General features: G+C 47.8%; 1 protein-coding gene across 4 annotated transcripts in view; it reads left to right on the top strand.

Moving 5' to 3' along the window:
- Positions 1-13,951, top strand: part of LOC115466455 (myosin-10-like) — a 103,076-nt gene that overhangs the window by 79,857 nt on the left and 9,268 nt on the right. For all 4 annotated transcript variants that reach the window (XM_030197682.1, XM_030197683.1, XM_030197681.1 and 1 more), the window contains exons 21-34: positions 1,469-1,577; positions 2,054-2,185; positions 2,334-2,540; positions 2,869-3,006; positions 3,193-3,316; positions 3,766-3,937; positions 5,180-5,392; positions 5,855-5,999; positions 7,386-7,592; positions 8,251-8,355; positions 10,079-10,231; positions 11,264-11,512; positions 12,864-13,076; positions 13,648-13,860. In XM_030197682.1, the coding sequence (XP_030053542.1) occupies positions 1,469-1,577; positions 2,054-2,185; positions 2,334-2,540; positions 2,869-3,006; positions 3,193-3,316; positions 3,766-3,937; positions 5,180-5,392; positions 5,855-5,999; positions 7,386-7,592; positions 8,251-8,355; positions 10,079-10,231; positions 11,264-11,512; positions 12,864-13,076; positions 13,648-13,860 (2,380 nt within the window). The remainder of the gene's footprint in view (positions 1-1,468; positions 1,578-2,053; positions 2,186-2,333; positions 2,541-2,868; positions 3,007-3,192; positions 3,317-3,765; positions 3,938-5,179; positions 5,393-5,854; positions 6,000-7,385; positions 7,593-8,250; positions 8,356-10,078; positions 10,232-11,263; positions 11,513-12,863; positions 13,077-13,647; positions 13,861-13,951) is intronic.

The raw sequence follows: 13,951 nt of genomic DNA, 5'->3' as shown, positions 1-13,951 counted from the left end.
CACTGTCAAAAAGGCCTGCCCACAATATAGCCATAAGTGCGTAAGTATTGCCATACTGGGACAGACCAAAGGTCCATCAAGCCCAGCATCCTGTTTCCAACAGTGGCCAATCCAGGTCACAAATACCTGCAAGATCCCAAAAAAGCTCAATACATTTTATGCTGCTTATCCCAGAAATAAGCAGTGGAGTTTCCCCAAGTCCATTTTAATAATGGTCTATGGACTTTTCCTTTAGGAAGCCATCCAAATCTTTTTTTTAAACCACTATTTCTGGGATAAGCAGTATAAAATGTTTTGTACTTTTTTTGACCTGGATTGGCCACTGTTGGAAACAGGATGCTGGGTTTGATGGACCTTTGGTCTTTCCCAGTATGGCAATACTTACATGCTTATGTACTTATTTTGTTAGGGGCTGATTTGTCAAAGGCTATTTCGTTACAAGGCTGTTTTGTCGGGCTATTATGTCGGGATGCCCTTCAATTACTATTGCCATAAAGCATTCTCAAGAATGGTGTCACTGCAACACCTTAATATCGAAAAGAAAATAAATGGCGAAAAATGCCTCAAGTTTACGTAGTAGCTTCACAGTTCAATGGCTGCTGTAAATCTTATCGGCTTAAAAAAAAAAAAACTCCATCCAACAGATCAGACTAAAAGGGGAATTAATAGTGGAAAAACCATTCTGAGATATTAAACATATTGTGCACTAGGAAAAACACTTTTCTGCTCTTTTCTTCTTATCGAAAATCGCACTTGTAAAATCCAAAATGGCAAAACTCCAGGAACAGTCCCAGGGTCAGCTTCCACCTTGCAAGAATTGTCATAATCACACAAACATAGGCATAGTCCCAATAAGGATCCATGTTTCGCCAGATCTTCTGGCTGCTTCAGGGGAAAGAAAAAACTTCTAACAAAAGTGTCACCAAACATGGCTCCCGGACTCCAAAAAACACTGTTATATCCACATCCGGTGTCACTTCTGGAAAGCGACTCCACCCACTTAAAAAAAAAACAAACGCAAACCATTCTATCTTCTGATTCAAACCCTGAGGCCAAACCGTCTTGAGCAAATAAATCCAGTGTAGGAATCTGAAACAGGATTTTATTTAGTAGACCAGGGTTTATATCTTATTGTAGCTTGAGAGAGGGAGTGAGAAGTGTCGCCACAAAGTAAGTAAAACTCTAAATTGCACAAAGAGCAACACCTAAAATGAAACAGTGCCATCAGGTGGCTGTGTGGTAGATTGCACGTTCAGTATAGTAGACTTTGAGGCATATTTTCAAAGCACTTTGGGAGGCTAAGTTCCATAGGTTTCTATGGAACTTTGGGAGGCTAAGTGCTTTGAAAATAAGCCTCATAATCACACAGCTGCTGTATATCTCAACATTCAGGGCTATTGGTGAGTCCCAGGATAGAAACCTACTATAACTACCATCTTCTCTCTCTTTTCTAATCTTACCCATCAAGGGCATTCGTAAAGAAGCAGCAACAGATGAGCGCTCTGAAGGTGATGCAGCGGAATTGCGCGGCCTACCTCAAACTCAGACACTGGCAGTGGTGGAGACTCTTCACCAAGGTAAGTTAGGGTGGTTGGCAGTTCTGCAAGCTAGGTAGATAGTAACGATCTGTTCGACATACTCTTCTAACGCCTCCATAAGGTGTCCGTAGACACATCCAGAGGGGGGGAAGAGGGGGTGGTGGTTGGGAGGCGAGGATAGGGGAGGGCAGACTTATACGGTCTGTACCAGAGCCGGTGATGGGAGGCGGGACTGGTGGTTGGGAGGTGGGAAATACTGCTGGGCAGACTTATATGGTCTGTGCCCTGAAAAGGACAGGTACAAATTCAAGGTAAGGTATACACATATGAGTTTGTCTTGGGCAGACTGGATGGACCATGCAGGTCTTTTTCTGCTGTCATCTACTATGTTACTATGTTACCATTTGAAACGGAAGTTGGTTCCGCTGTCTGTACCTTGGGTTTCCACTGCCTCTGGTGATCTGGGTGGCGCAGGAAAGTGTGGTAAGGATCTTGTTCCTCTCGCCCCACCGCAGGTGAAGCCGCTGCTGCAGGTGACCCGTCAGGATGAGGTGATGCAGTCAAAGGTGAAGGAGCTTGAGAAAGTGAAAGACAGTCACTTAAAGACCGAGATGGACCTAAAGGACATGGAACACAAATATCAGCAGGTGAGGAAGGATGGATTGGAGTCTGGCCGAGAGCAGAAGACTGTGAACATCTAGGGCAAGAGTAAGCAGGTGGGGGACGGAAGTTAGGGAGAGCAGAGGAGATGCCTAGTGATGTTCTCTCTCACCATCCTCTGCTCCCTTCCCTCAGCTGATGGAGGAGAAGTCCATCTTGGCCGAGCAACTCCAAGCGGAGACTGAGCTCTTCGCCGAAGCAGAGGAGATGCGCTCCCGGCTGGCCACCAAGAAGCAAGAACTGGAGGACATCTTACACGACCTGGAATCTCGCGTGGAGGAGGAGGAGGAGCGCAGTCAACAGTTCCAGAATGAGAAGAAGAAAATGCAGCAGCACGTTCAGGTAGGGCAAGGTAGAGGGGCTTGGTGGTAGGGAGGACGGGTGCTGCAGGCTACGACTTAAACCACATGCTGGTGGAGAGGGGGGCTGTACAGATAGCTTCTCAGATCCTAGGCCCAGGTATGACCAGTTTTATAGCAGCATTTTATAGAGTGTTAAGAAAGGAAGCCACGAAGAGTTAACTTGTTGCTTGGAGTCTCATGTTAACACATCATGATGACCAACATGATGGTTTACTGGCCTGTTGTAATTTGTATTGGTTTTATCATATTTGTTTCCTGCCTTTTGTTCTCCCCCCCCCCCCCCCCCCCCCCACCACCACCTCTCTCAGGACCTGGAGGAGCAGCTGGAAGAAGAGGAAGCCGCTCGGCAGAAGCTCCAACTGGAGAAAGTGACCACTGAGGCCAAGCTGAAGAAGATGGAGGAAGACATCCTGCTTCTGGAAGATCAGAACTCCAAGCTTGGCAAGGTAAGAGAGGAAGCTGGGCTGCTTCAACAGGCTGCAACAGAGGAGATCCTGTCTGAGGTACCCTCTGCTCCCAACACCTCTCTTCATTAGTGGTTAAGGTGGGGAGAGGGGTTGGGAACATTTTACGCAGTGATTGACGTTTGCTTGGCTTACACCCACCTCTCTTCCTTCTCACCTCCTATGCAGGAGAGAAAGCTGATGGAGGACCGGATTAACGAGTTCACCATGCACATGACAGAGGAGGAGGAGAAGGTGAAGAGTCTCAGCAAGCTTCGGAACAAGTATGAGGCGATAATCGCCGACATGGAAGGTGAGGCCAGGCTTCAACACAGGACATGCAAGGAACTTTGTGTGTTGATGGCAGTGATGGGGGGAAGGGTGTTTACAAGAAGGCCACGAGGGTCACCTGGTTTCCATGGTGGCAGAGGAAGGGTTCATATTACTTGAGCATAATGACATCATATCCTTTCATGCTGCCTAGTGTCAAATTAAGTTGGTAGCACGGGCCTAGCTTTTCCTGTTTAGAGCTAAGGACATAACATTGGTGGGGAGAGAAAATACAACCTAACTACCTTGAACGTTTGTGATGGGGGCATAACCCCCAACCCATGCCTATGGTTGTCAGGCATGAACTGTAGAGGGAATTGCAGTCCCGATGGGGAGTTACTAATACGTTTGTGGCCTGGAAGGGTTTCAACTTGTAGCCTAACATGGGTAGCATCTTAACTAAGCTCGAGGCTGTTCGATCCTGTTCTTCAGACCGGCTGAAGAAAGAGGAGAAAGGCAGGCAGGAGATGGAGAAGATGAAACGGAAGCTTGACGGTGAAACCACGGACCTGCAAGACCAGCTCCTGGAGCTCCAGCAGCAGATCGAAGAACTGAAGCAGCAGTTGGCGGCCAAAGAGGAAGAACTGCAGGCCGCTCTTGCCAGGTGCGTCAAGCAGGTGGAAATGGGTTGGGGCCAGGCCAGTCCTCCAGGGTCTCTCTGTCTCTATCTTGGCTCACTAATCACTCATACTGAAGGGCAGAAGGGAACCTTTATCACCCCTAAGGATCTGGACTAGAGGTTGTGGATAAGGAGGGGAGATTTCAGACTGAGGATTAACTTGAAATGTATTGTCTTTGGCAGTGGCAGCTTCGCTCGATTCTAGCTGAGGCTGATTTTTCTTGTGGACAACACATGACGAGAGCGTCCAGTCTCTGTTGTCATGATGTGCTGTACCCTGGTACCCCCATTAAGGGTAACAGACAGCTTACATAAGTATTGCCATACTGGGACAGACTGAAGGTCCATCAAGCCCAGCATCCCGTGTCCAACAGTGGCCAACCCAGGCCACAAATACCTGGCAAGATCCCAAAAAAGTGCAATACATTTTATGCTGCTTATCCTAGAAATAAGCAGTGGATTTTCCCCAAGTCCATTTTAATAATGGCTTATGGACTTTTCCTTTAGGAAGCCATCCAAATCTTTTTTTAAACCCCGCTAAGCTAACCACTTTTACTACATTCTGTGGCAGCGAATTCCATTTGTGTCATTCAAAATGCAGCCCCTTTTCAGTGTTTTGGTTGCACTACCGGTTTAGCCTACTAATCTCTTCAATCCCTTCCTCTTCCTGAGAGATTCCGAGTACTTGTCCCAAGCTTTCTTGAATTCAGATACAGTCCTTGTCTCCACCACCTCCATTGGGAGATTGTTCCACACCTCCATCATTCTTTCCATAAAGAATTATTTCCTTAGATTCCTCCTGACTTGATGCCTTTTCACCTTCATCCTATGCCCCATCATTCCAAAATTTCCTTTGAATTGAAAGAGAGCTGCCCTTCAGGTGTTTATGCTTCCATCTTCTGGTCATTTTGCAACAGTGAGCTAAAACTTAGGTGAAAGTCAGACCCTTTTCCTAAACCCACCACCCCCTCATCCCTACATTTTCATATTTATCATGTTGGAAGAAGGGAGTTGTGCAGTTTCGGAAGCTCATGCCATTTATCTAGAGATGAAGAGGTGTGTGAGTTTCTGAGACTACACAGAACCCTTTCAGAGGTCACCTTGACTGATTACGAGGACCTTGTGTGATCCTAGACATTGAAAGATGTTCTCTCTCATGTCATTCTAACCCTCTCTCCCTCTCTTCACTTCCTGTCCACTTCTCCCTCTCCCCTTCTCCCGGCTCAGAGTGGAAGATGAAGCTGGGCAGAAGAACAGTGTCCTGAAGACCCTCCGGGAGCTGCAGGCCCAGCTGGCAGAGCTGCAGGAGGATGTGGAGTCGGAGAAGGCCTCTCGCGCCAAGGCGGAAAAGCAGCGCCGTGACCTGGGTGAAGAGCTGGAGGCGCTGAAGACGGAGCTGGAGGACACCTTGGATTCTACAGCAACACAACAGGAGCTCAGGTGGGCAACGCATCTATTGGAAACCCCCTTCCCCCCCTCCCCCAATATGTGGAAGGAAGCAGGGGTGGAGGAGTGGGACAGTCCATTAATAATATGAAGCAAGACAGTGAAGATTATACAAGGATGAGCGGATGACGTTCCAATCAGTAAAAACAGTTTATTACAGATTGTTCTGAACTCGACACAGCTGTGTTTCAGCCGACTAGGCTGCATCAGGAGTCTCATGTATCAAATAGGGTCATCCACTTGTTGAATTGTCCGTCACAATGTAAAGGAGTAATGAAGCGTATGCTCTGGTCTTGAAAAACCTTACTGCTTTTTACTGATCGGAACGTCGTCTGCTCATCCTTGTGTCATCTTTGGTGCCTTGCTGCACATTGTGTACCTTGTGGAGATTTGGGAGGGGGGGGTTGTTTATACATCGACAGTCCAGTAATAACCCATTTTGACTCCCATCTGCAGGACGAAAAGAGAGCAAGAAGTGACCCAACTGAAGAAGGTTATGGAAGATGAGGTCAAAGTTCATGAGGCTCAGGTGCTGGAGATGCGACAACGGCACAGTACTGCTTTGGACGAGCTCTCAGACCAGCTGGAGCAGTCACGTAGGGTAAGCAAGGGCTGCCAACCAGCCCTGTATCATAAAGGGCCAGGATTGAGTTAATCCCATATTGTTAGCAAGGCTTGGCTTGCTTTCTGAAGGGAAGGAGACACCTGGGATTGCTTTGTGTCTACATCCCATACTCATAATTTGCAGCTTGGGTTGATTCGCAGGAAATTTTCAGGACATGTTGGGGGAGGGGAAGGTGAGGATTCTGATAGGGTTGGGGATTTATTGTTTTGTGATCTACACGTTTTTGTAGACATGCAAACTTGATTCTTGGTTATGGAATCACAAGTTCATAGAGGCACTGGGGGGGGGGGGGGGTACAGGGGAGCCCAAAAGCAGAGACTGGCTCTACAAGCTACTAATTTGGTGGTGGTTAGGTGGATAAGGGCAAAGTCCAGCTTCTGTCAGAAGGCTGTGACACTGGTGGAACGTGGACCTCCCTGTGGATGTCCCCTGTGGGCACTTGAGAAGCTGGTGTGCTGTGGTTTTAACCTGCAGGCAGAGACCCCCACATGGGTTTCCAGTGGAGGAATAATAACGAATACAGAATTTCTGGGGATCAAAACCAAGGCACTAGAACCATAGAAAATGATGACAAATAAGTTCATACAGCCTATCCATTCTGTCCATCCACACCAACTACTAATCTCTACATTCCCTTCCTCTCCCTCAGAGATCCTCTGTACATAGAACCATAGAAAATGACACAGATAAAGACCATACGGCCTATCCAGTCTGTCCATCTACACCAACTACTAATCTCTACAAATCCCTTCCTCTTCCTCAGAGATCCTCTAAACATAGAAAATGATACAGATAAAGATCATTTGGCCCATCCGGTCTTTCCAGCCATACCAGCTAGGGGAAAGGGGATGGGACTTGATATACTGCCTGTCTTGGTTACAATGAAAGTGGTTTACATAGTATATACATGTACTTATTTGTACCTAGGGCAATGGAGGGTTAAGTCACAGAGTCACAAGGAGCAGCAGTGGGAATCGAACCCAGTTCCCCAGGATCAAAGTCTCCTGCACTGACTATTAGGCTACTCCTCCACTGTCCCCTTCCTCTCCCTCAGAGATCCTATGCCTGTCCCATTCTTTCATGAATTCAGACTCAGTTTTCATCTCTGCTGCTTCCACCAGGATCCTGTTCCACACATCACCACCCTTTCCCTAAAGAAATATTTCCTTAAGATTTCTTCTTTCACCTTCAACCTATGTCCCCTCATCCCAGAGCTTTGTTTCAGTTGAAAGAGATGTGTCTCCTGTGCATTTATGCCACAGATTGAGTGGTGCTAAATATTGTCTGTGTAACATCTGAGCTCCAGTGAGGTTCTTTCCGCCTTGTGCCGAGTACTTAGCAGGCTTCTTCCTCTCTCTGCAGTTCAAGGTGAACCTAGAGAAGGTGAAGCAGGCCCTGGAGACCGAGAACGTTGACCTGGTGAAGGAGGTGAAGTCCCTGCAGTCCTCCAAGTTGGAGTCCGAGCAGCGACGCAAGAAGCTGGAGGGGCAGGTGTCGGAGCTGCAGACCCGCTCTGTCGAGAGCGAGCGGGCTAAGACCGAGCTGGCTGACAAGCTGCAGAAACTACAGGTGAGTGCTGACAAGGTGGCTCAGTTATCCGGCCCCTGCTGGAGAAAAGCGAGATACATGCTTGGAGAAGGCATGAGGCCTGGCTTCATCCAAGGTGCTGGACAGGGTCTTATGTCAACAATGTGCCATATACTTAATTTCCTACTTTACATAACAGAATTCTGTGTTACCTATTACTATGTAAGCCGCATTGAGCCTACTTTTAGTGGGAAAGTGCGGGATACAAATATAATAAATGTCTCATGGCATCGTGAAGAAATGTCTCATGGCATCGTAGAAGTGACCTTGCAGAGAAAAGAGGGTGTGTGATAGATGAAGGAGTGGGGTTTGCGTCACTCAGTGGTACTGGTGAAAACTTCTTTGTATCATGGGGATCAAGTTTTGGGAGCAAAAGAAATGTCAACAGGATGGAGGGGAGGCTTTAGGGATGCCTGTGAGTTCGGAGAAAGGCTATTTTGAGTTGGGTGTGGTGAATTCCAACAAGGGGCTACTGTATCTCAGGGTAGGTGTCACTTTGAGATCTGCAGGTCAGCAGGGGGTTACATGGGAAGGAAGTTTAACCAATGGAGTTGTATGTTAAGCGAACGAGTAGGGCTCGTACCCACTGAGAGCCTGAGATAGCCCCCTCTAACCAGCCTCGATTTGTCTCTTTCTGCAGACAGAGTTGGACAGCGTCTCAGGAACACTGGGATCCACAGAATCAAAGTCTCTCAAGTTGTCCAAGGAGCTGTCCAGCATCCAGTCACATCTACAGGATACTCAGGTACTCATCTCTAACATCATCCTTTCACAGCCACCCCCCCCCCACCCCCCCCCCCCACACACACACACTTTGTGGTTTCTTCTTCCTCCTCTGAAATTTGACATCAAAGTTCTTGATATGTTAAAGCTGGTGAGAAATTTCGAGTTCTCTTTAGTTGCCTGAGGAGGTGATGCTGCAAAGGAATAAGGGGCAGATGCACTAAAGCTAAATGAGCCTTTAATGACTCTCCAACGAGGAAAATTTGATCCGTTGCATGCATCAAAGGGCTTTTACCGAGGAAGCCAGCAGCTAACGAAAACGGAATGGAGATGAGCAATTAGTGTGAAAACCCCATTGAAACGACATGCACTAACCTTTTCCGATTGCCTTTACGCAGGAAAAAGGCAGGAAAACTAACGACAGGTCTGGACCACTCGTTAGGACAGCTCTGTGCCAGGAAAAATCATTAAGAGAAAAAATAAACAAACTTTGAGCCAATCCCAGCGCATTAGCAGAGCTAAAAGCGCTGTGATTGGTCCAAAGGACGTCAGAAAAACATAAATAAATAAAAATAAAAAAAAGGGTCGGGAGGGGGCAAGGGCGCTCATCAGGAGCGTCCTGTACGGACGGCCTTGCCCCCCCCCCCGCTGCTCCCCACTTTCCGCCGCTCCCCCCACCCCGAAAAAGCAAAATTCGAGCAGCCCCTGCCCCCCGCCCTTCCTCACTACTCTCTCACCTCAGCTCCGCCTCCCGACATCCTCCGTCCTGTGCCCCGCCCCCTTTTGGGGTCGTCGCCGCCATTCCCCTCCTCCATCGGGCCCCCTCCCTCTTACCGGGCCCGTGCAGCGCCTCTCTCCTCTGTCCGAAGGCGCTGCACGGGCAAGAAGAAAGCCTGATGCCTGCCTTCGCCCAGCTTCGATGGCGCGTCTTTCTCCTGCTGGGCCCGCCCCTGTCTGACGTCAGTAACTACGTAGGTAACCGACGTCAGACAGGGGCGGGCCCAGCAGGAGAAAGACGCGCCATCGAAGCTGGGCGAAGGCAGGCATCAGGCTTTCTTCTTGCCCGTGCAGCGCCTTCGGACAGAGGAGAGAGGCGCTGCACGGGCCCGGTAAGAGGGAGGGGGCCCGATGGAGGAGGGGAATGGCGGCGACGACCCCAAAAGGGGGCGGGGCACAGGACGGAGGATGTCGGGAGGCGGAGTTGAGGTGAGAGAGTAGTGAGGAAGGGAGGGGGGCAGGGGCTGCTCGAATTTTGCTTTTTCGGGGTGGGGGGAGCGGCGGAAAGTGGGGAGCAGCGGGGGGGGGGGGGCAAGGCCGTCCGTACAGGACGCTCCTGATGAGCGCCCTTGCCCCCTCCCGACCCTTTTTTTTTCTTTTTGTTTTGATTTGGGAGCCATGTGCTTGTGATTTGACTGTGTTTTGACTGTTTGTGGCATGCGCAGAGCAGCTAACATAACGCTTGGCTGCTCTGCGCATGATTTGGGGGCCGATTAACGATGTGTATTGTGATTCTTTGATACATTGTACGTTTCTATACCGATCTGAGCATGTGTGACTTTTTTTTTTTGGTGCATTCTTCGTTTTTTAAAAATCGTTAGGGCCTTTAACGATTTTGATTTTTTTACGTTTGCTTGATGCATCTACCCCTAAGTGTGTTGGGGGGGGGGGGGGAGGAGGAGGAGGAGGCCTCGTCAGTGTGAGGAGCAGCATGTGTTGACCGAGTGGCCTGGCTTTCTCTCTGGCAGGAGCTGCTGCAGGAGGAGACGCGACAGAAGCTGAACTTCAGCTCCCGGGTGCGGCAGATGGAAGAGGAGAAGAGCGGCCTGGTAGAACAGCTGGAGGACGAGGAAGCAGCCAAGGCCCAGCTCAGCCGGCAAATCCAGGCCTTACAGCAACAGGTAAAGGCGGCCAGGCCTGCTACTTTCAGTCATTGCTACCAGGGCGCTTGGCATGCACACCTCTTATTTAGGCCTGTCCACCTGTACCAGCCGTAGAACTGGTTAAATTATTGCGCCAGGCCACATCCAGGCTCCAGCGGAGCTTGTTAAGTCTGATATTCAGCGCTTAATCGGGTATGGATTGTCACGTAAACATAGGACAGACTTTTTTATGCAGTTAACCTGGCCAAATGCTTACTCCGTCCCCAGAACACGCCCAGAATAGCCAGTCTTGAGTTCAACGCTAACCAGTTAAGTGCCACTGAAAATGACCGGTTATCCCCAAACAGGCTGAGCGACCAGCTTTCTGTTGTCCTAGTCTCTTAAGTGTGAATGAATCGGCTTTTCAAATTTTTTTTTTTGTACAGCGTTCCTTTCCTTTAAAAAAAATTATCTCTGTTATAATTTTTACGTAAACCGCTCTGCTCTGCCTTGGCAGTTGAGCAGTATAGCAAGTCTTAATAAAACGTAAAACATAAAGCACTGGAGTTGAGTGCTATTTCATTGACTGTATCATGAATTGAATGATATGTCCTGTTTCATAATTTGTGTATTATTTACCAATAAAGACTTCATAAAAATTAAAAAACAAAAAACTTAAAACATAAACGGGTGATTTCCCCGGTAAGGAGATGGTTAAATCGCACTGAATATCAACCCCTAAGTGTTCTAGTGCGTTAATGTAAAGGTGGTATCACATGGGAGGGGCATAACTGCTGCAGGTAGGCACGCCCTTTTACACCTGCTGCAGAGGACGCATAAGTGGTCATGCCTAACTAGTATTTTATAACGAATTCAATGCACATATTTGCCTTCATAGAAATGCTAGCTTAGCGCCTCAATTTGGGGTGTCTAATTTTTAATGCTCTGTATAGAACTGCCCCCCTAAGTGTCTTCAACCTACGAAACTGCCCGAGGCCATCTCTGGAGCAAGTCAATCCAATTCCGCACTTTGTAGACAGAACTGACATCCATCTGGTTACCCCCCTCTAGCTCCTGGAAACGAAGAAGAAGATGGAGGATGATAGTGGCCTGGTGGAGACCCTGGAAGAGGCCAAGAAGAAGACGGCCAAGGAGGTGGAGCTGCTGGTCCAGCGCATGGATGAGAAGGCCCAAGTTAACGACAAGCTGGAGAAGACCCGGAACCGGCTGCAGCAGGAGCTGGATGATTTGACAGTCGACTTAGACAATCAACGGCAAATCGTCTCCAACCTGGAGAAGAAGCAGAAGAAATTTGACCAGGTAGGCCATTGCATGGACACGCCGGGGCAGTAATGGGAGGTGGGGTGGAAATAAAAGTGGAGATCCTTAATCTAGGGTTGTACTTTGGGCATCCCTTTGATTTTGTAGTTGGAGTAAAAACGATAAAAAGCCTTTTTAAAAGCGGCATCCCTACGAGGTTCTCTTCATGCTGCTGTCTCTCTCTCTCAGGGCCCAATATTTAAAGAATTTATGCTTCTAACTTTGTGAGTTAGGCTCTTAAATTGGCCTCTTTGAAAATTTACAAGAACTGAAGGCCTAAAGTTTTATTCAAAATGTCACTAAACTCCTAAATTTCGAAGCCTAAAAAGTGGCAACAGAGGAAGATTTAGGGCAGGAAAAGAAGTTATGAGCTTAGTACTGATATCCAGCAATAGGCTCATAAATCTAGGCCAATGAATTTCAGGCCTAAATTAATAAGTGTGACTTTTAGACTCCTAAATTAGGGTGAACTTTCTACTGAAAACTTAGGCCATATATTCGGCTGAAACTAGGGCCCTTAATCAGAAACTGGGGGACCCCAAATATGGTCACATAACCTGTGCTTGGGGTCATGACCTGGGTGGAATCTGGCTAAGTGCATCATCAGTCTGTACCATCGAGGGGGAGGGGTGTCACACAGCTTTATTGGGCCGTGATGATGAGGTCAGGCCACAAAAAGATCGATGAGCACATTTTCAGCAGTTGCCTCTGTTTTGAGTGGCTGTACATCATCCAACAACTAGGTGGCACTGTGCTTCAGGAACAGAAGAAAGAAGTGAGAGAATGACCACGGACTCCAGAGACGGAAAGGACAATCTTGTACTTAGGGAGATTTATCGATCAAAGACTCGACACAACCTTGTGTTTCGGCCTAAAAGGCCTGCATCGGGAGACTTCTTAATAAAAGGATTTCTAAATCTTCAGAATCGGTATATTCAAAATAAATCAGTCAGATGGTCTTGAGAAAGACCTTTGTGATGGACAACATGAACGTACAAATCTGGTCTGAAGATTTAGAAATCCTTTCATTTGCGAAGATTTCTTATGCAGGCCTTTTAGGCCGAAACGCAGCGTTGTGTCCAAGGTAATGATGTGCTGTTGCTGAACAGAACTGATTGTTGTCTGTCTGACAAATAGGATTTGAACCATGTTGAACCATGTAAATACTGTGCCACCGATACCTGTTTCTACCAAACTCGTATGCATGATATTTTTCACTCAATATTTTAAAGGTGGTTCCTATTTTTTTTTGCTGTTTGACAAATTTACGTTAGAAGCCACAGTGGGGAGAGACCAGGGTCTCCACCATGGAACTTTCTACCTCCTCCTAACTCTCTTTTTGCATATACAGATGCTGGCAGAGGAAAAGAACATCTCCTCCCGCTATGCCGATGAGCGAGACCGGGCAGAGGCTGAAGCACGGGAGAAGGAGACCAAGGCGCTGTCTCTGAGCCGGGCCCTGGAGGAGGCATTGGAGCACAAGGATGAGCTGGAGAGACACAACAAGCAGCTTCGTGCTGAGATGGATGACCTGGTCAGCTCCAAGGATGATGTGGGCAAGAACGTAAGAGACCTCCTACTGATACCTGGGCTTCTCTTGCAGGTCTAGGAACCAGGATCGAGTTGAATCTATAACACGCAGTCATGAAGGAAGACCAGAAATATCATTCCATAGCCTGTTCAGTGTGCTGGTGGCGGAAAGCTTGTCCACAAACAGAACGAGAGAGCTATTATTTAATTCAACTAAATGTGTGCGGAAACTCAATGAAAGAGAGTGACTGAGCAAATGGTAGTTCCTGAGGACTTCTGCTGCCAAATTACTTTCAGTTCAGTATAAACATACTCCACAGGCTTCATTCATAGAAGCTCTAAATATGGGAAAGGTTTGGGTAAATCTTCATCTCCTGGTTATGTCCCAGATCCCAAAATAAGTTCTCTTTCTAAGGTTGGGCTCAGAAATGGTCTTTGTGCTCTGGGATCTAGAATAGCAAGTTCTAGATATGCTCTGGTTGCATAAGGTCTTCTAAACTGGGATCGAGGCTATGATGTTCTAGATATGCTCTGGTTCTGCAGGGTTTTCATGAGTCTACACCACGCCTTGGCTTTGCTGGTAACCAACCTTCTCGCATTTCTAGGTCCATGAGCTGGAGAGGGCCAAACGTGCCTTGGAACAGCAGGTCCAGGAGATGAAGGCCCAGATGGAGGAGCTGGAGGATGAACTGCAAGGCATAGAAGATGGGAAGTTGAGGCTGGAGGTGAACATGCAGGCCATGAAGGCCCAGTTTGAAAGGGACCTCCAGAACCGGGATGACTCCAATGATGAGAAGAAAAGGCTGCTCTTCAAACAGGTGCGAAGAGAGGCTGGGAACAGAGACAACACATGGTGATAGTTGATGAAACCACACATACACAGTAGAGGTTATGTAGTATTTCATACAA

This window comes from Microcaecilia unicolor, chromosome 3 (genome assembly GCF_901765095.1).
Source record: "Microcaecilia unicolor chromosome 3, aMicUni1.1, whole genome shotgun sequence".
NCBI lineage: Eukaryota > Metazoa > Chordata > Amphibia > Gymnophiona > Siphonopidae > Microcaecilia > Microcaecilia unicolor.
This window is presented reverse-complemented; position numbering and strand designations above follow the sequence as displayed.